The sequence below is a fragment of the Meleagris gallopavo genome, chromosome 12 (assembly GCF_000146605.3).
Source record: "Meleagris gallopavo isolate NT-WF06-2002-E0010 breed Aviagen turkey brand Nicholas breeding stock chromosome 12, Turkey_5.1, whole genome shotgun sequence".
Lineage (NCBI taxonomy): Eukaryota > Metazoa > Chordata > Aves > Galliformes > Phasianidae > Meleagris > Meleagris gallopavo.
The window spans coordinates 11,306,925-11,327,842 of NC_015022.2; the positions used below are offsets into that span (position 1 = coordinate 11,306,925).

General features: G+C 40.3%; 1 protein-coding gene across 1 annotated transcript; it reads left to right on the forward strand.

Annotated features, from left to right (window-relative positions):
* The first annotated feature begins 1,465 nt into the window (after positions 1-1,465).
* Positions 1,466-19,899, forward strand: TMC3 (transmembrane channel like 3). Its single transcript, XM_031555320.1, has 22 exons — positions 1,466-1,993; positions 3,157-3,300; positions 4,217-4,292; positions 5,647-5,728; positions 6,415-6,521; positions 7,480-7,578; positions 7,671-7,813; positions 9,211-9,358; positions 9,859-9,902; positions 10,058-10,205; positions 10,966-11,075; positions 11,215-11,293; positions 11,804-12,010; positions 13,181-13,309; positions 13,975-14,042; positions 14,262-14,390; positions 15,436-15,546; positions 16,043-16,168; positions 17,517-17,595; positions 17,742-17,784; positions 18,377-18,668; positions 18,828-19,899. Exons 1-22 carry the CDS (start codon positions 1,878-1,880, stop codon positions 19,687-19,689), a joined length of 3,342 nt encoding a protein of 1,113 aa, XP_031411180.1. The 5' UTR covers positions 1,466-1,877; the 3' UTR covers positions 19,690-19,899.
* The last annotated feature ends 1,019 nt before the right edge of the window (positions 19,900-20,918 follow it).

The window sequence follows — 20,918 nt, forward strand, 5'->3', positions numbered from 1 at the left end:
ACTACAACCAAGGAAATAATTTGAACTAACATTTTCTTGCTTTTAAATTATAAAGCTGAAAGCATATCTTGCAGCAGGTCAAAACAGTGGTGAAGTGGGTGTGTTTGCAATACTGTCTGAATATCAGAGCTTTAAAGGGCTTTTCAGACTGAGAAAATTCTGGCATTGTTCCCCTATTTGTTTTTCCAGATGGAAAGAAGTGATTAGCCCTTTAATGGAGATATGCATCGGGGCTGGTAGACACCCCCTTTTGGCTGCTTGCTTTCGCTTGATGGATGCTCTGACATGGAGAAAGGACATTAGGGTGTTTCTTCTGTCGTGTGGATTTGAAGCCAAACAGCAAAGTCCATTCCAAAAGCTAGTGAATTTAAGTATATACAGATAGAGCTCTGGCTTATCAGTTTAATGGCCTTTGTTCTACAGATTCGCTATGAAAAATAATAACGTACAGCACAGAAAAAGTAAAATTATTATGTTCTGTTTTTCTTGGGAAGCTGATTACTGGAGTCTCTGTTGGGTGTAAGGGCAATATGTACAGAAGATGTTCAGAACACAGTTGGGAACAACGAGGTCAATTCATGGAAAAAGCTATATAGTAAATGAACATGGCTAAATGATGTTTCCACCAATAGTTTTTGCTATGTTACATGCCATGTGTATATAACAAAAAGAAGGAATGAAAAGGATGGTGCAGAGCACAGCTGCCTGCTTTCATTGAATTCTGGACACGGCATTTCTTTACTGTTCTGAGGCTGTTCTGCTTTGTCTGAAACCTTGCCAGAAACCTGGGACAAGATACACCTGGGCTCTGGGCTTCACAAGCCTCATTCTTTCTGGTCTGAGAGTTACCTACATAGTAATAAGGCTTGTGACTACTGAGTCGCCACTGAGTTATTGAACTAAATACATAGAGTACAACAGACAGAACCATAACAATGGAAAAGTAAGAGTTTTCAGCAAGTAGCAATATTTTTTATTATCTCAAGGCAGAGAGAAAAAAAAAACAGCCTGTGCAGTTTAGCAGAGGGAACTTAATGTTCTTTCTTGTGAGAGGCTGCAAATAAAAGTGAGCTACAACACACCACTGATTTATGTAACTGAAAATCTTGCCACATTGTGCACAGAACTATTAAGGGGAACAAATTCCAAGTTAGGAACAAGCGAACACTCTCTGTAAACTCATCCTTAAAGTAAATGTTGAAAATTATGCAGTAAGTAATGAGATTGAGCTTGTTTAAGGTACTGCAGATGTTGACAAAAAGTGAGTTTCTTGGTCGTGTGAGCTTGTCTGAAGGGCTGGTATTTTGATCCCTTCAAAAGAGAAGTCTTACATCCAGGTATGGTGAATGCAGGTCATGCTGAGAGGCGACCCCATTGTGTGGGGTCTGTCTTCCAGAAAAGAGCCTGAAGCCCTGCAGGAAACTGCTGGCACATTTTCTCTGTTATCAAAGACCAAAATACAGACAATTCTTGTTTTACATCAGCAGGAACTCTCGCTCAAACATATGAAGCAATGATGTCAGTGGAAACATCACCCAGAGTGGGTAAGGACGGCCTTTGGAAGGATCCCATCATGTTACAAGGGAAACTTGGCTCTGCAGCTGGCAACCCCTTGGATTCAGTTCCCTTCCTTGCTCCTGGGAAGCTCCCTTAGAAGCAGCCTGGCGGGAGCTGCTGTGCACTGCCACTTTAAGGCATGCATGCACTTCCAGGCTCAGGTCCTGCCACTGCTGCAGCACAGGGCGAGATCTTCTGCTCTGGACTGCTCACTGCTCTCTGCTCTGTAACACTTGGCTGCTTCAGAGACACCCGGCCAGGGGCTCAAAGCTTCCTCCTAGCGTGGCAGAGTCCCACCTGGTGCTGGGGCAGCTGTCACCATGGAAGCAGCACCGGGCGCTGCTGCTGCAGCAGCAAAGCCTGCGAAGTCCTGCAAGAAGTATCGGATGGTGAAGCGGCACGCCAACATCTACACCTACCAGGAGCCACCCCACAGGTAGGGATCCTTCTCTCTCCTGAAGTGCAAACCTTCCTTATCAAGCAGAAAAGAGAGATCTTGTCTGTCTTTTATTTAGAGTGCGGTAACACGAAAAAGAAGAATCACTCTTCTCTCTATATTTAGATGTATTTTAAAGCTGTTTTCTTTTCCCTTTCTACCAGTCATACTCCCTGCTGCACCATAAATACCTTCACTGTAATTCCAAAGTATAGCAGAGTAGGAAATCTCTATACCTTTCCTTTGTATTATGCATTTTCCTTGAATGCCCACAGTGACTGAGGGTCAGAGGCAGAGAGTGTGTTGATGGATACGCAGTCTGGCCAAGTGCATCCTTCAAATGTTTTCACAGAGCAACAGTGAGGTTGTGACTTATTTCCAAGTGATTCAAAGGTGTTGCTTTTTCAGCAACACTGCAGAGAATTTTCCTAATGAAGTCTCAGAGATGCAGTTGGAAAACTTGCTAGCTGGTTGTTGATGGAGGTGTTCAGTTCTGTTTACTTTACACAGCAGAGTATTGTTGCTGCCTCACATGAAATTCCCTGTTTCAAATGGAACAAGAGAGCTGCAGCTAAGTGAACGTGGTGCCAGCATCAGAAGAGAGATTTAATAATCATCCATACAAATCTACATCAGAGCAAGAGTAATTTTTACAATGTAATTCCTGGTGCACTGTGGTCTTGTCCCCATCAGCAGAGAACAGGAGCAAAGGGGCAGAATGTGCTAAGCATTTGTTCCCTTTCTGTTTTAACAAGGAAATATTTTATCACTATTAAAATCAAAGTTAAAGGCTGAGACTGCATGGAAAATAAATGAATTTTAATTGCTTCTGATGGAAAAGTTTAGATGGCACTTTGTTCCAGAAAAATACGTAAAAGATCTTGTTAGCATGATGTACAAGTTGGAAACACTCAGAGGAAAGACTGGAATTCAGCTGGGGAGCATGGATGAGTTAGTGAGCAGCAAGTGGTAGGGAGGAAGAGACACATCCCATCAATGGGGAAGTCATCCAGATTATTTATCAGCTTTGAAACAACAGGGTTCTGTGAGTTCACTTATTGCTGTTAGGTTGCTCTTGTGAACTGGATACTGCACGAACCAACGGATGATGGGAATCTATCTGGGAATAATTTGTCTTGTTTTCCCTCTTGTGGGGTGTTCAGCAACTCAGATGAGGATATCGGTGAAGAGAAGGCTAACAGCCACGACCCAGAGCAGGTCTTCCAGAACATCCAGTACCAGAAGGAGGTCATGTCCAACATCCGCTGCAGGCCGTGGCCGATGAGGCAGAAGCTGCGGGCGCTCAGGTAACAACACCAAACGTACAGTGCAAAGGGTGCATGCCCAACATTTGGGCTAAATTCTGTCATGTCTTTCACAGCATTGTATGCTTAGGATCACTTTATTTTCTTCCTCTTCATCTAGCACCTTTCTCTTAAAAGCCGTCTGATACTAGGGTAGCATTACACGCCTGAGAAAATCCCAGAAGAGTTTTTTTCTAATCTTGGAAGCAAGGAGATTTTTGAGGGTGGTGGAGCACTGGCACAGCTGCCCAGAGAGCTGTGGGTGCCCCATCCCTGGAGGTGCCCAAGGCCAGGTTGGATGGGATGTTGGACATCTGAGCTGGTGGGGGACCCGGCCCAAGGCAGGGGTTGGAGCTCGATGACATCTGAGGTCCCTTGCAACCCAAGCCATTCTATGGTTTTCCTCTGTTACACAGTCTGTGACTCTCTGCTTTCCTGCTGCCCCACAGCTTCTGTATCTATGAGTTTCCAGTGGTCCCCATCCAACTGCTGCTGAGGTCAAAGACTGTTTGAACAGCAGTAGGATCAGATGAATACGCACCTCTTGGAATCCTGCAAGAGCAATTCTTTCGTATCCACATAAAACGAACCACACTTTAATGACAATCTTATTTCAGGTATTTTGGTTGTGCCATATTGGGTTAAAAGGACAGAGAGGAAAAAAATAAATGAACAGACAACCCTTCTTGCAATAAAAGTTTTGAATGTCAAGTTTTCTCAAGGCAGAGCTCTCAGTGTTTTTAATGTGACAGTAAATCTTCAGTAGGAAAAAAGCTTCGCCTGCTTAAAGATTTCATGGGGAAACCTAATCCATGGCAGTGTTTCAGTGCATTCTGCTGCAGCTGTTTGCTGCTTGTGCAGAACTAGAGGCTCAGAGCACTGGGCTCAGTGTCAAGCAAAATTCCACCTTCTTGTGCAGACAGGCAAAGGAGATTGTGCTGAAGTACGAAGGGAGGCTCACTAGAACCAGAGGTTACCAGGCTGCTGGTGCAGAGGTATGTCTGCTTTTTTTAAAATTATGTCTCATCTTTATACCAAAAGTCGTCTAAAGTTTTTATTCACAGACACGTATGTTTTCTATGTCATCCTGATTTCCAACTTGAGAGCTCTACCGAGGAAGAAGAAGTAGATAAGAACTTGTTTTTTTGGCTTTTTTTTTCCATTGTGAATTTCGCAGGCTAATTTGATGTGTGAGGGATAAATCTCCTTGTGTTAACACACTAGAAGCATCCTTCTCAAATCATACAAATATTGATGTCTGCCAGAGAGGGTGATGGGAATGGGATGCTAACAATACAATGTTAGTATTCTCTGAAGAGCAATTTCAGCAGACCATGGGGCCACAGTTCAATAGCTGAGCATGAAAAATGTGTCTAGCTTTTAGTTTGGAAGACAATCCTGCAATAGCTTGTTGTAAATACATTGTTAAAGAATTTTGCTTGCATCATATCCAAAGAATTTGAATCTAATCTTAGCAAATCTATTTACACTATTGAAAATAGACTCTGGCCCTAATTACTAGAAACTAATAACATGCAGGAAACTGTTCCTAATATGCAACCAACAGAGAAGAGTTCTTTGGTCATCTAAGCAGTCAATAACATTTGTGTCATCACAATGAGTAGACTTTTCACAGTGCAATTTATTTCAATTCTAGAAGTCAGGGTTGTAATGGTAAAAGAGAACATCATGCATTTTATTCATTTGAACAACTGAAAGGCCACATGCATAACAGTCATCTTTCCTTGTTCTGCCTTTGTGTCTAGAAAACGCAGTGGAAGTAGGATGCTGTAAAAATAAATACTGTTTTATGTCTTGGACTTCAGTGGAACTAGGATGTCAACCAGAAGGAGGAGTGTGCTAAGGGGCTGTGTTGGTAAATCAGGCACTGGGTTTCGTTCTTGTCCATATTTCTCTTCCTATGACAAAATGAAGGTTTTCATCTTCGAGTCTATATTTAATCTAATTGTCTCTACCGCATGTTTTTGCTTGAAGATATTCTGCAAGGGATATAATTCAGAAGTTAATCAGCACCACTCATTATGTGTAGGGAAACTGTATTATTTCTTTAAGCAGAAATTAAAGAATGTAACAGGAAAACCCCTTCATAATATTATTAATAAAAAGAGAAGCTAAGGAGCCCTCCCACATCCTGTGCATTTCTAATCCCACCATGCCCATCTCCACCCCACAGACATGGTCTGAGATGATGATAAAGAACATTGCTAGTATTTCTTGCAATACTAGATGAGAGACACTGATGCATTTCTTTATTTTCCTTTTTTTTTTTTTTCCCTCTCCACGCAAAGTTGTTGTCTTTCTTTTCTTCTTTGCTTTTTTCTCCCACAGCTTTGGAGGAAGTTTCTTCGACTGGCATATAATTTTGTGGTGCTCTTTATTCCTTGGGAAATGCGAATTAAAAAAATTGAGAGTAAGTATAAGGATTTAATGGGATGGAACTGTAAAGCGTTTGATGAAATGCTGGGTCTTAAGGTTCATGTTTGGATTTACTGAATCAAATAGTATTTGGGAGGAAGTGTTAAATGCGACCTTCCACCCACAGTATGGCTTTGATGTAGAGCTTTACTTTTTTTACTCCTCCTGATGCCTTAGGCACTGCACAGATCTCATTGATGATCTTAGTGTGGAGTAACCAAAAAATTAGTAAATATAGAAATAAAAAATTTGTTTTGTCCACTGCAGCTTTGGTTATAGTTCATCACAATCTGTGGGGCAGCATCCTTGGGCCCAGCCCAGGACCAAGCGGTGTGAAGGCACCTCAGCAGTCCTAGATTAAATCAGGGCAGCCCTGAACATCACATCAGCACTTAGGTTGTGCTGCTGTGCTTCCGCAGCAAATGGAATTGCTGCATTACATCACCCAGTACAGCAGCTTCTTGAGTGAATACTGCTGGTAAACACAGATTCATCCAACAGAGCTTGTGGCACAATCACATTTTCCTCACTGACACGTCGATGTTTTCTCTACCTTGCTGTTCACACTGCATCGATGAGGCAGGTTTTTCTTTTGCTTAGTCTTCAGGTAGTACTTAATGAATAAACGATGGGAGCTTTTATAGACTGTGCTGCTCAGATAACTATTTTCTATGGTTTAAGGTCATTTTGGGTCTGGAGTTGCCTCTTACTTCATCTTCCTTAGATGGCTGTTTGGAATCAATATTGTACTTACCATAATGACAGGAGCATTTGTAGTCTTACCAGAGGTAAGAACACGTTGCTAATATTTACAGAAACATGCTTGCTTACCCGTTGTGCTTTCCTTTCTGAATTAAACAAATGCCACACTTAAAGGCGTACATCAATTTGAAATGCACAATTTCAAATGAATTATTAAAATAAACACCATTATTAAGAGGGTTGTACATTTTCTGCCAAAGGATAATTTTGCTATTAGTGTTAGAGGTTATATTTTGTCAACATAGCACTAATGCTTTTATAGAATATGTTTGTATCCGATTACTAAAATGGAGAACCAAATCCTAAAAGCTGCAGTTGGTATTGAATATGCTCAGGTCTTGCAAATGTGATTTATAGGCAGGAAAAAAAAATAACATCTCCCTCCAGACAAATTGTCGTTCATTAGAAATTGTTTTCTAGAAGTTTGAACAGCCATTATTTTGTTCAGATCTTGCATGCAAATAAGGCTATATATTAACTTTGTGAGATAATTCATAGATAGGATTTTACCTCAATCCGTGCTTCAGTGAAGTTATCAGAACATGTAAATATCTGATTTTTTTTCTTGTTGGCTAAGCCAAAATGCAAAAGGCCCCCAAATGAAAAAGTGGGCAGATTGAAGTGATGAAGGTATTCAGTTTTTATTTCACTTTTGTAAGTAGACTTAATTAAGAAAAAAAAAAAAATTGTGATGAAACATTGTCATATGTAACTTAAAAATGCTTAAAATGGACAGTCAGCTTTAAAATGCTTAGTTAATGGTTTTTCTTGACCTCTTTTCATTTTTCAACCATTTGGAAGATGTCTACAAAGCACTGAATTACTTATAAGCAGAACACAGATGGCAAAAAAAAAAAAACAAAAAACCAAACAACAATAAAATGCAGGATTTCTGAAGGAGATTGTGGCTTAGGAGAAGGAATGACCCTTTGTGGGTCAGATGGGTTGATGCAATGTCAAAGACCTCTTTTCTCCTCTTCCCAGCTACTGGCTGGTGCACCGTTCGGCAGCACTGTCAGCAAAACCATTCGCCCAGAAGACATGAAAACTGCACAAGACCTGGACACCATCTGGTCACTTGGGGCAAGGCTAAAACCACTCTTTATTGTTCTATTACTGCTGTTTGGTTGTAGCTGTTTGTTACCTCTCTTACTTATGGACTCTGGTCTCTGCAGGGCTACCTCCAGTACTCTGTTTTGTTTTATGGCTACTATGGCAGAGAAAGGAAGATTGGGAAAGCAGGATACCGGCTGCCTCTCGCCTACTTCCTGGTTGGCATGGCAGTGTTTGCTTACAGCTTCATCATCCTCTTAAAAAAGTAATATTTCTCATTTATGGCTATCCGTAAGCTTGCATGTTCAGGCAGACGTTAATGGCACGTTTACCCCATTTCCTCTGCATTTATTCTGCATGGTTCTGTTAACCTGTTTGCATCTGCTAATGGCAGGAACGCAGATGGAGTTCAGTTTTAGCTTGTTCTTTGTCTTGCTGATGTTTATCTTGTTTCTCCCTTCAGTTTCCCACTCCATAAAAGGAGGGTAACATGGATTTGTGTGGTTTGTGTTTGTCCAGTGCGAGGGGCAAGTTTCTTCTGCTTTTTTCTAGTATAAATATTGTTCTGACAGAAACTTAGATTTTAATTATAATGCTTCTCAGCATTACTATTCTCACCTACTGAAATACTAATACAAAAATTGTGTCATAGGTGCAATAACCTTTGCATTGTTTCAGCTGATAGGTAGCATCCCATTTGTATTAAGCTTAATTCCTGTGCTGTTTGAAGGCCAGGAGGTAGGAGAGAGCAAGATTGCAAGTGCTGGCCATAAAATCCAGGAATGTGCAGTGCCTAGAGGAGTGAGGTGGCTCTGTCCTCTTGGTTCACTTTCCCTTCCCTTTTGGATGCCTATTTGGCATAGTGCAGTCTAGGGCAATTTTTAGTGTTGTCTGTAATAACTACGTTTCAAAACCAATCCTTCTCTTTCCATCCATTTTTATTCTACCTTCCAGCTTGATCCGAGGGTCACTGGTGTTCCTGATGCTGATTTACACATCTGCAGTTTCAGGATGAGATTAGCTTTTCTCTTGCTGATTTAGCCCACTGACTTCTTGCCTGCCTGATTATTGTTCTCCATATAACACTACCCATTTGGCTGCCCTTCCTTTCATAAGCCATTAATCTTCATTTCATTTCTTAGACTTTGCAACATTCTGCCCTTTTGCCTGAGCCGACTAGGTGTTTTTTTTTCTTTTTCCCGGGGTCTGTAAAACATCATTGAGTTTCTATTTAACAATAACATAATTTTTGAGGATGAAAATAAACAGAAAACAAAACACGTCTTTTGCATGATCACTAGTTTTTCCAGATCAGCTCATACTCACAGTAATAGTGACTTTGTGTTATAGTATCTTCTAGCTGAACCCTACCTGGTGATCTTAAAAATGTTCACAGCTGTAGTGAGATATACTTGCTTTAGTTGTCAGGTATGAAAAATGCAATCAGTGAGTCTCTTCTGCCCAAGAACAAACATCAAGTTCATTCTCAGAACCTCACCCCACTTTATTTTCATCATAAAATTGCCAGCAATTACACTGATTGCCACAAACTATTTGCACATCTAAAAAGAAATTGAAAACTATGAACCATACCAGTGATTTGATATATGTTTTCACACACCAGCTTCAATCATTTTTTTTCTTTTACTTTTCTATTCACAGAATGGCGAAGAACTCAAGAATGAGTTTAGCAAGTGCTTCTGATGAAAACTACACTTTCTGTTGGAGGCTGTTCTGTGCCTGGGATTATTTAATAGGAAACCCTGAGGCTGCAGAGAGCAAAGCGGCTGCCATAGTTAACAGCATTCGGGTAATCAACCCCTCTATTTTTCTGGTTATTTGCAAATTAAATACACCTTTCCTCTCATTTCTTTTTGCTTTTTATTGTTTCCTGGCATTCACCGATGAATACATTTGCCTGGGGGAGGATATCACACCTCCCTGTGGTACTGCAGTCACGTTGCACTTGCTGACACTGCCACTCCATTTCATACGTCTCTTCCATCCCTATGTTAATACAACTCTTCTGTCCCTGTTGTGTTCTGTTTATTGCCACCATATGTGTGACAAGAAGCTTAAAAAAATAGAAACAAATTTGCTTGTGATGCAGTTTCACTGAACAGGAGAATAAAAATTATGTTAATGATGTAAAAACATGGATATATTTAATCTCTCCATAATAAATGGTCCAGGGGGGTACCTGACTGCATCAATATTGGAAGGTTTTTTATTAGTATACTTGATGCCTTCTATGAAAGATGAGCATTATTTTGGCAGAATGCTATTTAATATATATTTTTTTCTTTCAAGGAAGCTATATTGGAAGAGCAGGAAAAGAAGAAAAGCAAAAATCTGTATGTATGTAAGATTGGAGGCATTTCCAAAGCACTGCTTCAATGCAGGCAGCAGGGCTACTGTGATTGTTTCATGCCTGTAAAAGCCATGTAGAAAAGAGCCCTGGTATAATAAGGCAGCCTGCTATATTGGCTGGGTGATTTTTGTTTTTCAGGGCAGTGACAATCAGCTTAAGGATTATTGCAAACATCCTCGTGCTTCTCTCGCTCACTGGAAGTATTTACATCATTTACTTTGTCGTGGATCGATCCCAAAAGTTAGAGAGCAAAAAGAGGGAATTGACTCTTTGGGAAAAAAATGAGGTACACCATATTTGTCACCGCTGTGTTAGAAGAAGGATTGTTGTCTCAGGGCTCTCAGTAGTGACAGTGTGCACTGAGGTGTAAACTGCAAGCGATGAGCTGGGAGAAATGAGCAGTGGGAGTGCTGAGCTGTGCTTACCTGGAGCTCTGCATGCCTGCTCCTTTTGTCTGCACCAAGGAGTCAGCAGAGCTGGCGTGGGCAGCAAGGTGCTCTGAGACTGCAGTTCTAGCAGGCTCTTATTTCATGAAGACAAAGTTTGAAGTCTCTTTTCTGCCCATGACCGAGCTGAGTAAACACTGAGCTAAAAAGCTAGGAAGAGCTGTTAGAAAGGAATCAGCTTTGACAATGGCTATTGATGTCAGCTGAAGAATACTGCATGTTCTGTGAATATTTTTATTCAGAGGAAGGAGTGGATGCTGAGAATAGGAAGTAAATGTGTACGGAGAACGACTCATCCATTTCAGAGGATGATGTTTTCTTTATATTTCCAACACGGTGAATTTTGATATTAATAAGCTAATAGCTTTAAAGCTAGAATATAATTATCTGCAGCAGAGTTTCCTGAGTGATATGTCAGGTCTTCAATTTTGGGTCCCAACTGCAGTTATTAGTAATGCCAATGATAATTTTTCAAAGTATATTTTCCAAGAAAAGCAGTCACAAAAGCATGTGCGCCAGCAATAGTCCGATCAGCAGTAAAGGCACCATAGGATATCAGCATGCAAAGCTACAACAGCGCTGTGCCTTTCTGTTCTGTAGGTAAGCGTAGTTGTGTCACTGATTACCATGATTGCACCCTCTGCTTTTGAACTCGTGGCAGCTCTAGAGATGTACCATCCAAGGACCACTCTTCGCTTTCAGCTTGCAAGGTATGGACGATACAGCATAGAAAGAACGTGAAGAACAAGGGAGGAAGAAGAAAGTTCTGCTGGTGTTTTATTTCCACCAGACAGGAGAATACATTACAAGTCCATGGGATGTTGATAACCTATGTCTTATTGTTTTCAGAGTTCTTGTTCTCTATCTGGGAAATCTCTACAGTTTGATCATTGCTCTCTTGGATAAAGTGAACAGCATGAGTGACAGTGTAAGTTTAATGTTTGCTAATGTGCAAAATGAGTTGACTTTACAAGAGAAAGAATTCCATCTGTAGTATATATCAAGTCAGGTGAAAATTAGTTTGAAATCCAAGCATTACAGCATACTACAGTTTGAAAAGATTGTAAAGTTTATTTTGTACTGTTCACTTACGAATACTTGTAGTCTTTTGGATAACTGGATCCATTTGATTGCTGACGTGTAGAAAATAAATAATTATTTATGTGCATTCCTCAATTACTTAAATGTCAGCATTTTAGGTAGTTGGAGGTACTGGACCTAAAATCAGCTTCTATCACCGTCCTAAAAAAATTCCACCTGCATCTGTGCTTTGGCAGCTACTTTAAAGTCACCTAATTGCTGCTTAAAAACACATGAAGTGTTTTCATGTCTACATATGCCTTGTTGAAGGCATGAGGCTTTTGCATGCATGCAGGTATAAAGGAAGAGAGAAAAAGTACGGGTGAAAATGCAGCCTTCAAGACATTTGTTTTTTCAGGTTAACAACAATTCAAGTAATTCTATCCCCTCTTTTGCAACTGGAACTCCTCCTAAAGAAGGCAATTTATCTGCAACTATTTCTGATGCACAAATGAATAGCAACAAATCTCGCGCTCAAAACTTGCCAACCTCTGATTTACTGATTAACAACACAGCTTCCTCCAGCTCTGCCCAGAATCAGTGCTGGGAGACCTACGTTGGTCAAGTATGTCACTGTTATATTATTTAATCTATTTATTCCTAATTCCTCTTTCACCAGAAGTTAAAACCATGTCACACTGTGTTCAATTTTAGAGGTTTTCTTGGTGTAAATTCCAGAAATTTAGCGAAGGGCTGTATAAAAAGAGGGAAGATTGCACAAATCGATATGGCCACACAAGAGCTTTGTTTGTTGTTCAGTATATACAATGTGCTTAGTGTTGTACAAGTGTCCTCAGCCAGCCTTCAGTCTCTGTCTTCAACTCTGCACAGGCAGATCTCTACTGATGAGTGTTGCAGATAGATTGCATTTTAATGGGATGCATAGTACAAAGGTTGTCATTTGATCCTGATGTACTTTGGTCACTGTCGATGTGCACTCTCAGTGCCCAGGACACTAAAGGAAAAATGATGCTAGCATGTTTCTGGCTTGCTTAGCTCCTTGTTACAGAGTGAGTAATAGTAAAGGCCTTGTTTGATCATCAGGAGCCAAATTTCCTCCTAGATTTATTAGGCTGACTTCTATTCTGCCTGCTGCCCTCCCTATTCCACAGGCATCAGGTATTTTTTTTAACTGTTCTTTCTTTTCTTCTTTTACAGAATGGGTTAGAGATTTTTATTTTTACTTTTAGATAATCTTTTCTACTTAATTGTATGTTTTCAAGGCTCAATTAATTAAGGAGTAACCCCATTAATCTGTAAGCGCTAAACAGACTCCTGTTGTGGCTTGGTGATCCTACTGTCATTGGGCTGTGGTTTTCTGTGAACAATAAGCATTTCTCCTTGTGAAGCACTTATTAAGTGTGTATTTCAAGAGTCAGTACAACAAAGGATTGGGTACAACAGAGTAAATAGCTGCATTCTGTCTGTCTAGATAAATTTTCAGTAGGCTCATTAGAAAGAAAGATTGAAACCACCATGCCCAGAGATTTATTGCTGCAAACCATAGAAGGCACACTGGAAGTCTAATTATGTTTGTTCCGTACGTTAGAGCAAAGACAGATAAGAGTAAAGTCAAACAGGAAATGCATATAAGGAAACTTCGTATAAAATCATGCTTCATCAGGGTACTGAGCATGATCCAAAATATGAAATGCAAGTATAAATGCAAAAGAGCTGTATGCAAGGCAGTTTGTTTCCAGCATGACTCAATATGTTGGAACAATATGTATTACAGGAGATGCTAAAGCTGTCAATCATCGACATGATATTCACAGTTGCGAGCATCCTGCTAATTGATTTTTTCCGTGGACTGTGTGTTCGATATTTAAGTGATTGCTGGTGCTGGGACCTAGAAAGCAAGTTTGTAAGTACAGGCTTTTATTTTATGAAAGATACTGGAGATGGGTAGGCTCCTTCCCAGAGTACTGGATGTTCTGAAAGCCTTTTGATAGGTAAATAATTTCTACATAGCACAATCTATAAAGGCACAGCTCACACTGAGTTTTATTTGGAGAGTACAGGATAAATGCTGAGATTGGGTATTTTTCTCAGGCCTACTCCCATGGTTGTGGTGCACAAACTTTTGTCTTTCCCAAAATGAGATCATGGAACAATCCCATAGAAAAAGATGAGTAATTTGTTGGCCTTTAGAAAAACAGAGGGAACATATTGCATCCCACATCCTCCTTTCTTAGCTGTAACAACTGTCCATAATAGAGACAGTGATCCAAGGAGTAAGAAAATTACTGTAGTATTTGGTTAGCAAGCAGCTGTAGGCATGAAAGGCTCAAGTCTGTTCCTTGTCCTTAAGTAAACAAAGTAAACTAGAGATGAATTAGTTTATCTAATCCCTTGATACTGAGTAGGTTTTACTGGATTCTCACTGTCTGCCAGAAGGTGGTATTTGATCCAGACATTTCAGGCCATGTGCTGTCTGAAAATGAAGTCAGCCAAATGATTCTAATAAGTGATTCGGAAAAAAAAGTAAGAGTAAGATGAAATATTTATCCTATGCTCTGTTTCTTGTAGCCAGAATATGGTGAATTCAAAATCGCAGAGAACGTACTGCATTTGGTCTACAATCAAGGAATGATCTGGTATGTAATCCACAAGTGATCTGATTGATTGTGAAGTATGACAATTCTCAATGAAATGTATTCAAACAAGATACTAGCAATGCATTCTCTTACAATTTATTGTATTAAGAATTTGTCTGTTGGTAGTGACCTGTTGCTTACTTATTCTTTTCATACAAATGCTTTGCTGTTAAAAGTGCTGTGGCAACACTGAGCACTGACATGACATTGTTCTTCCAGGATGGGAGCCTTCTTTTCACCTTGTTTACCGGCATTCAATGTCCTCAAGTTGATTGGACTCATGTACCTGAGGAGCTGGGCTGTGTTAACGTGTAATGTACCACATCAGCAGGTTTTCAGAGCCTCTCGGTTAGTCCAAATAAGAGTGCAAGATAAAGAATAAATGAAACACAGTCAATGGAAATGTCTTCTGTGCGCAGAAACAAAACAAAAGGAGCTTTTAGTTCTGAAAATTGACAATCAAAATGGACAGGTATCAAAGGTCTATGAAAAAAAAAAAATTAGTTACCAAGAAACTGGAGAATTTGGAGTTACAGCAGGGTAGTTAGATATACACAAAAGAGACTCAAGTGGGATTGAATTGCCCGAGGCTGGTTTGTGATTGTACTGAAAACATTTAGATATTCTCTCCAGAAAGGCAAGGTATGAGTTTCAATGGGCATTATGCAGGGCAGAAGGACTCATCAGCAATCGTGGCATTTCACAGAGGAAATCAAACAGTACCTTCAAAAGTATTTTTATTGTGAAACAATAAACAATAAACAATAAACAGAAATCAAACTAAATAATATGTCACAGAATCTTCCCAGACCAGGAAACGTGGCCTGACAGAGATCATTTATTTCCATCCCAATCTGATTAAGTGCAATAAGCTCCATGTGTAAATCGCTGCAAGTTCTGTATCTTGGTGTTTCTTTTTATGAAAACTATGAAGTATCCTATTTTATCTGCTGCATTACACAATAGAACTTCCCCTTTTTATACTATCAGGATGAATATCAGAATTATTTTTTCAAATTGAAATAACTTAGGGCATCTTTACATCTTAAGAATCAATTCTTTCTAATATGTTTTGAAGATGAATCAAATTCTGCTTCTTTTTTCTTATTTTCCCCAACAAATCTGGACAGTCAGGTGAGTTTTTATAGAACAGTGCTATAAACAGTTCTCTGACTGTAGCAGCAGTATCTGGAAAGCAGTACAAATAAAATTTTGACCATTAAGGGTCTATTTAAAGTGGCTCTGTTCAGACTTTTTAATCAGAACAGAGTGATTTTGATCTTTCAGAAACGTAATCTTGAACTTGTTAGGTAGATGAAGACTTGCATCTTTCATGTTGCTTCTGGTTTTCTCTCTGATTACGGTAATCTGAAACATTTATGCCTTCTTGCAGATCCAATAATTTCTACTTGGCCATGTTGCTGTTCATGTTGTTTTTATGCATGTTACCAACAATTTTTGCTATTGCTCGATACAAGCCATCTCTAACCTGTGGTCCCTTCAGGTAAGTTATAATGGACTAATGAAAATGGCAATGATTTTATTTCACCCTCAATAAATTAATCAGGTTTAACAATACCCAAATTATCAATAAATAGTAGTTTTTGGATGGGGCAATGCTTTCATGCTGCCCATGTTTTCCAGTTTAAGAATTAATTAGTTGAATACCTCATCATCCTAAGTGAGGTTACGTGTTTTGCTTTATATACATGGTTCCACTAGTTCATATTTAAATGATGCAGTGTGCATCAAGAAATTTATGATGTACTGGTACCCTTCAAAGCCTGGTCAATGCTTTTGCACTCTTGCAAATTTGTTTAAAATGTAAGTAATGAACAAGTAGCCTTTAGCTTCTGTTTTTGCTTTTGTGTTTTTTTTTTTTTCCTTCAGTATACTGTATATAAGTGGTCTTAGATGAATTTCTTTTTATTCAGTGCAACTCTGCTTAAAAAGTGGACATACCAAGGATTGTTTTACAATTTATTTTTCTTTCCCTGTAGTGGACAAGACAAAATATATGATATTGTTTCTGAAACGATTAAAAATGATTTTCCCTTGTGGTTCAGCTCAGTGGTTACTTATATCAGCAGTCCTGTGGTGGTCCTCCCTGCACTCTTACTTTTATTGTAAGTACTTTGTTTCTCATAGCAAATTTAACTGGACTGTGTTAACACTAACTTCATCTCTGGACAGTCGCATGTTGATACTGAGGAACAAGCAGTGCTGTAACTTTATTAAACATATATGAAGAAAAAAAACAACCTTCCTGAATGTATGGTATAAGCATCAGATGGGCATGAGAGTATGTTAAAAATACCGTCACCCTATTTTCAAAAGGCTGCTTCTGTGTTAAAGGAAGTTGGACACTGTATTAAAGGAAGTTCATTCTATTGTGTCAAGGCTTACAATGCTCTTGGCTCCAGGAAGTTTTAAGATCCTTCTTCCCACTCAAGAGCACCTCAGAAGTTAATTTTCCATTTCCTCAGAGTGATTAGTTCTGCTTCGACTGAACTCTGTTCACAGGCGTATCATTGAAAGAAGCTACCCAGTCACACTGATTCCTGACAAGATAAATCAGTTATGAAGGTCTGCTCTTAAGTGTTAATGTAATATAGCTTCCTGCAGACTATCCAGTGGAAGTCCTTTCTTATGCCAGTCTCTAAGTAATTGTTCACAGCTGGGAATTAATATTTACTTTGAGCTGTTGGAAATTCACTTTGCTTCTGTGAAGTATCATTTGCTTTGCAGGTGCCTTTCTATCATTTTTCCCCATGAACAGATGAGCGCAGTTTGTCCTACCAGCTTGGTTTTCAGATAAATTGAAAGAACCTAAAGCAGTATTTACTATTTGTAGCTTTTTCCTCTAAGGTCATATTTAGAAATGCACGCAAATCTACTGACTGCTTCAAACTGATGACTATATACCTACATAAATGTTTGTTATCTAGTTCAGCTATAAGTCTGTTTCATTTGAAAGCCATTGTCAGGCTAGATCTGATGTCAGCTGTGCCAGTGTTATTATAACAAGGTGTTATTTCAGCCAGCCAACAAAATGACAGTGGAATGAGCTTGCAACTCAGCTGTAGTTCAGTAACCTTGGGCTGGAAGAAAAAAAAAAAAAGAAAAAAAAAAGTGGGGGATAGGGGGAGAAAGCATCTATCACGATTTTCATTTTGAGTGTGTGCAGAACTGAAACAGAATAAGCCAGAAATGCACACAGGGCTACATGCACAATAAAAAGACTTGTAAAAAGCACAGGCACAATTTGACCTGCAGTTAAATCTGTTTTCAGTATCACTCATTTGTTAAACTTTCATATATGCTTGCCTGAAAAAAAGGTATGATCCATTATCACAGTACAAAGGAAATGCTGGAGCACAAGGACTGACCTCCATTTTGATGTCTCATAAACCTTTAAAGAGAAAGCAGTCAAGAATGTTTAATGTGACTCATAATCACCTCTTTCACTTCTAGCATGCTGATCTATTACCTACAGAGTATTGCAAGATCACTGAAATTCACCAACAATCAGCTAAGAATGAAGATACAAGCAGTAAGTACAGCTCGAAGTGCTAGCCTAATTAATGTCATTTTCAATATTTCACAATGTAAATCCAACCTGCCTTTGTCATCTGTATGCAGTATTGGATTTAGTTTCTAGTCCAAAATAACCTTCTCACTCTCCTGAATGTGTTTTAGGAAAGAACTGAAGATAAGAAAAAGGTGGTTCAAATGGCAGTAGGTAAGCTGTTGAGGTTAGGAAATTCCACTATTAATAAGGGATTTGTACATGAAGATATTTTGAGTTCTCATACACATATGAGGTTCAACTGTATTTAAAAAAACAAAACAAAACAAAAACCTGTTTCCTGTGTAGTCATGCTTCTAGATGGTTTTTGAGCCCAGCTTGACTTAATCTTGGCAGCACTGAAAGCCAAGGCGTGTAGTTTACACTAAAGCCTGCTGAGATCTCTGTGCTGGGAATTTTCTTGCTTTTACCACCCATAGGACAGAACCTAGTAGGCATTCCTGATGACTGAATCACGTCAGATTTTACTCAAAATTCAGAGGGTAGTAAGCAGAAGAGGGGGAAAGGGAATGGCTCCTTTGCTTTGACCTCTCTAAGTTTAACATCTCATCTGCATTGAAGAGATTTCAGACTTAATCATCTACTCTGCCTGAGAGGATTTGTGTCTACACCTTTTACCTCTCAGATTTTAGCAATGAGAAACCACATCAGATTCTCTGACTTCTGGGTAATTTTGAGCCAGTCATTTACACAACCTCTAGATTTAGAGGCTTGGAGAGTTCCTGTGATAAATTCTGTTTTCTAGCCAGATTCCGGAATCTGGATAGGAGTGACAAAAGACCAGACCAAGATGGTGGTCTTATCAGCCAGGAGTCTTCTGTTCGGGCCTCAACCCCACGGAAGAATGGCAGTGTCTTGAACTTTGAATCTCCTGTGAGCAAAGGCACCAGAATACAAACCATCTCCCAGACTGTGCCTCACACCGTGCCCTCAACTGATGCAGCAAGACCTGTCAATGCAACTCCCACAACTTCAGCTTCTTTAACGCCCTCAGTATCAAGTGTACAGAAACCAAGAAACGACCATACCAGTAGCAGGCAAGACTGGTTTTGTACAACAGCTTGGGGAATTTTTTAAAAGCAGAATCATTTGTGGATACTATTCAGAATGCTGGTAACACTCTGAATATCTTCTGTTTTAATTATACTGGTAAGCATATCTCCTAACATTTTCTTCCTTTTATTTTTTTCCTAAAGGTACCCGAGTGTTGTGCATGGGAGTGCAAGTGAGCTCTGTAAAACAAAGGCCTGTACACCAGTGACTTTCAGAAAACGTATTGAAGATGTTCACTCTGAGCCTCTCTTTAGAAAAAGCATTCGGCAGGTAAATCCAGATGCTTTTGGAGCGGGGGCTCCTGTTTTTGTGGGACGCAGACCACATGCTACCAGATACTTCGTTGTTAATGAAAATGAACCCCGCAAAAAATCAGCCCGTTCTACCTCCCGACTCCAAAGACAATTCCGAATAGAAGAGCCAGAAGATATTGTTGAGTTGTATCCACGCAATATCAGAAGATACGTGGTTCAAACACCACAACGCATGTATTCTCCTCATCCCAGTGAAGATGAGGAAGATGAAGAGGAACTTGGGAGGCGTTATATGAAAAGATCCCATCGCCCTCGGTCACTGTCTGACCTTCGCCCAGCACCGCGATTTTATATTGGGGAGCGTGCTGATGGCCATGTTCTTACGAGCAAAGACCTAGCCAAATTGCATTACAAATCCTGGGATGATGGTTTTGAGCTAGACCTGGACAGACCTCCATATGCCTACAAAAAAGTGCACCTGAAAAATGTTGAAGTTGATCAGCACTATCTTGAGCCACATGTGAAACCTAAAATGAAGCACATGCTGGAGCAGTCTCTAACAGAATCTGATTCCGTTTCCATTGAATCGAGCAGTGATCCGCAAAACAGCAGCAATGACCAATACATCCAGGTCATTCATAGCAAGGAAAAGTACCTGAAACCTGGGACAAAGCTCACCAAAAAGAAATCAAAAAACAATACTGAACTGAACATGTCTGAGCCTAATGAACTGGTATGCTCAAATGTCTGAGAAAGTGCCCCAACTTTTTGTGTTTAGAACAGGTTTGTGCACAGGTTTGTGCAGTCATTGTACTTGCTGTTTGAGGTCTATTAGAATAACTACCACAGTCAGCCATTCAAGGTGGGAAAAGTATAGTTAGTCCTGCATTTTACTGTTAACTGTACCTCGCTTTGATATCATTCCCCTTTATTACATGTTATGCTGTTAAAAAAAAAAAAACTATTGGAAAATCAAAAGCAATGTACTTGGAGCACTTGAATTAAACCTGTATAGAAGTACATCAGGCAAGGCTCTCTGATGTGATTGCAGAAACATGCTCCCACTGAATCCAGGCAGCAGGTAACCACCATCCTACAAGTGCAGAACTGCTCCCTGAAGTACGGAATCAAAGAATCAAATTGAGTTGGAAGGGACCCTTCAAGACCATCTGGTCCAACTGCCCCACACTGAACAGGAACACCTACAGCTGATCAGGTGCTCAGAGCCCCGTCCAGCCTGACCTGGAGTGTCTGCAGGGATTGGGCATCCAGCACCTCTCTGGACACCTGTGCCAGTGCCTCACCGCCTTAATTGTTAAAAAAATAAAAAAAAAAAAAAAAAAAAAACTTACTTCCTTATATCCAGTCTAAATGTCCCTCTTTTAGTTTGAAACCATTTCCCCTTGTCCTGTCACTACAGACCCCGCTAAAGTGTCTGTCCCCTCCTTCTCACAGCCCCTTTAGGTACTGAGAGGCGGCTCTCAGGTCTCCCCACAGCCCCAGCTCTCAGTTTGTCCTTTTAGAGGTTGTTCCATCCCTCGGGTCATTTTTGTGGCTCTCCTCTTGATGTGCTCTGACAGGTTCACGTCTCTCCTCTACTGAGGACTCCAGATCTGAACACAGGTGAGATCTCACAGTGCAGACAGAACAGAGGGGCAAATCCTTTCTCTCGCCCTGCTGACCGCGCTGCTTTGGATGCAGCCCAGGACACGCTTGGCTTTCCGGACTGCGACGGCACATTGCTGGCTCACGCCCAGCTGCCGTCCAGCAGTACCGCCAAGCCTCTTTCGGCAGAGCTGCGTTCCCATCCTTTCTATCCCAGATCTCCTACTCGTTGTCTATGGAGGCTGGAAGTCCACGCACTTAACCCTCCAACGCGCCACGCCACGCCGGGATGTCGCAGCCCTCAGGTGAGGGGGAGGTGCCGCCATCGGCCCACGGGGGCGGTGCGGCGCGGCGCCTCATAGGCGGTGTGCGAGC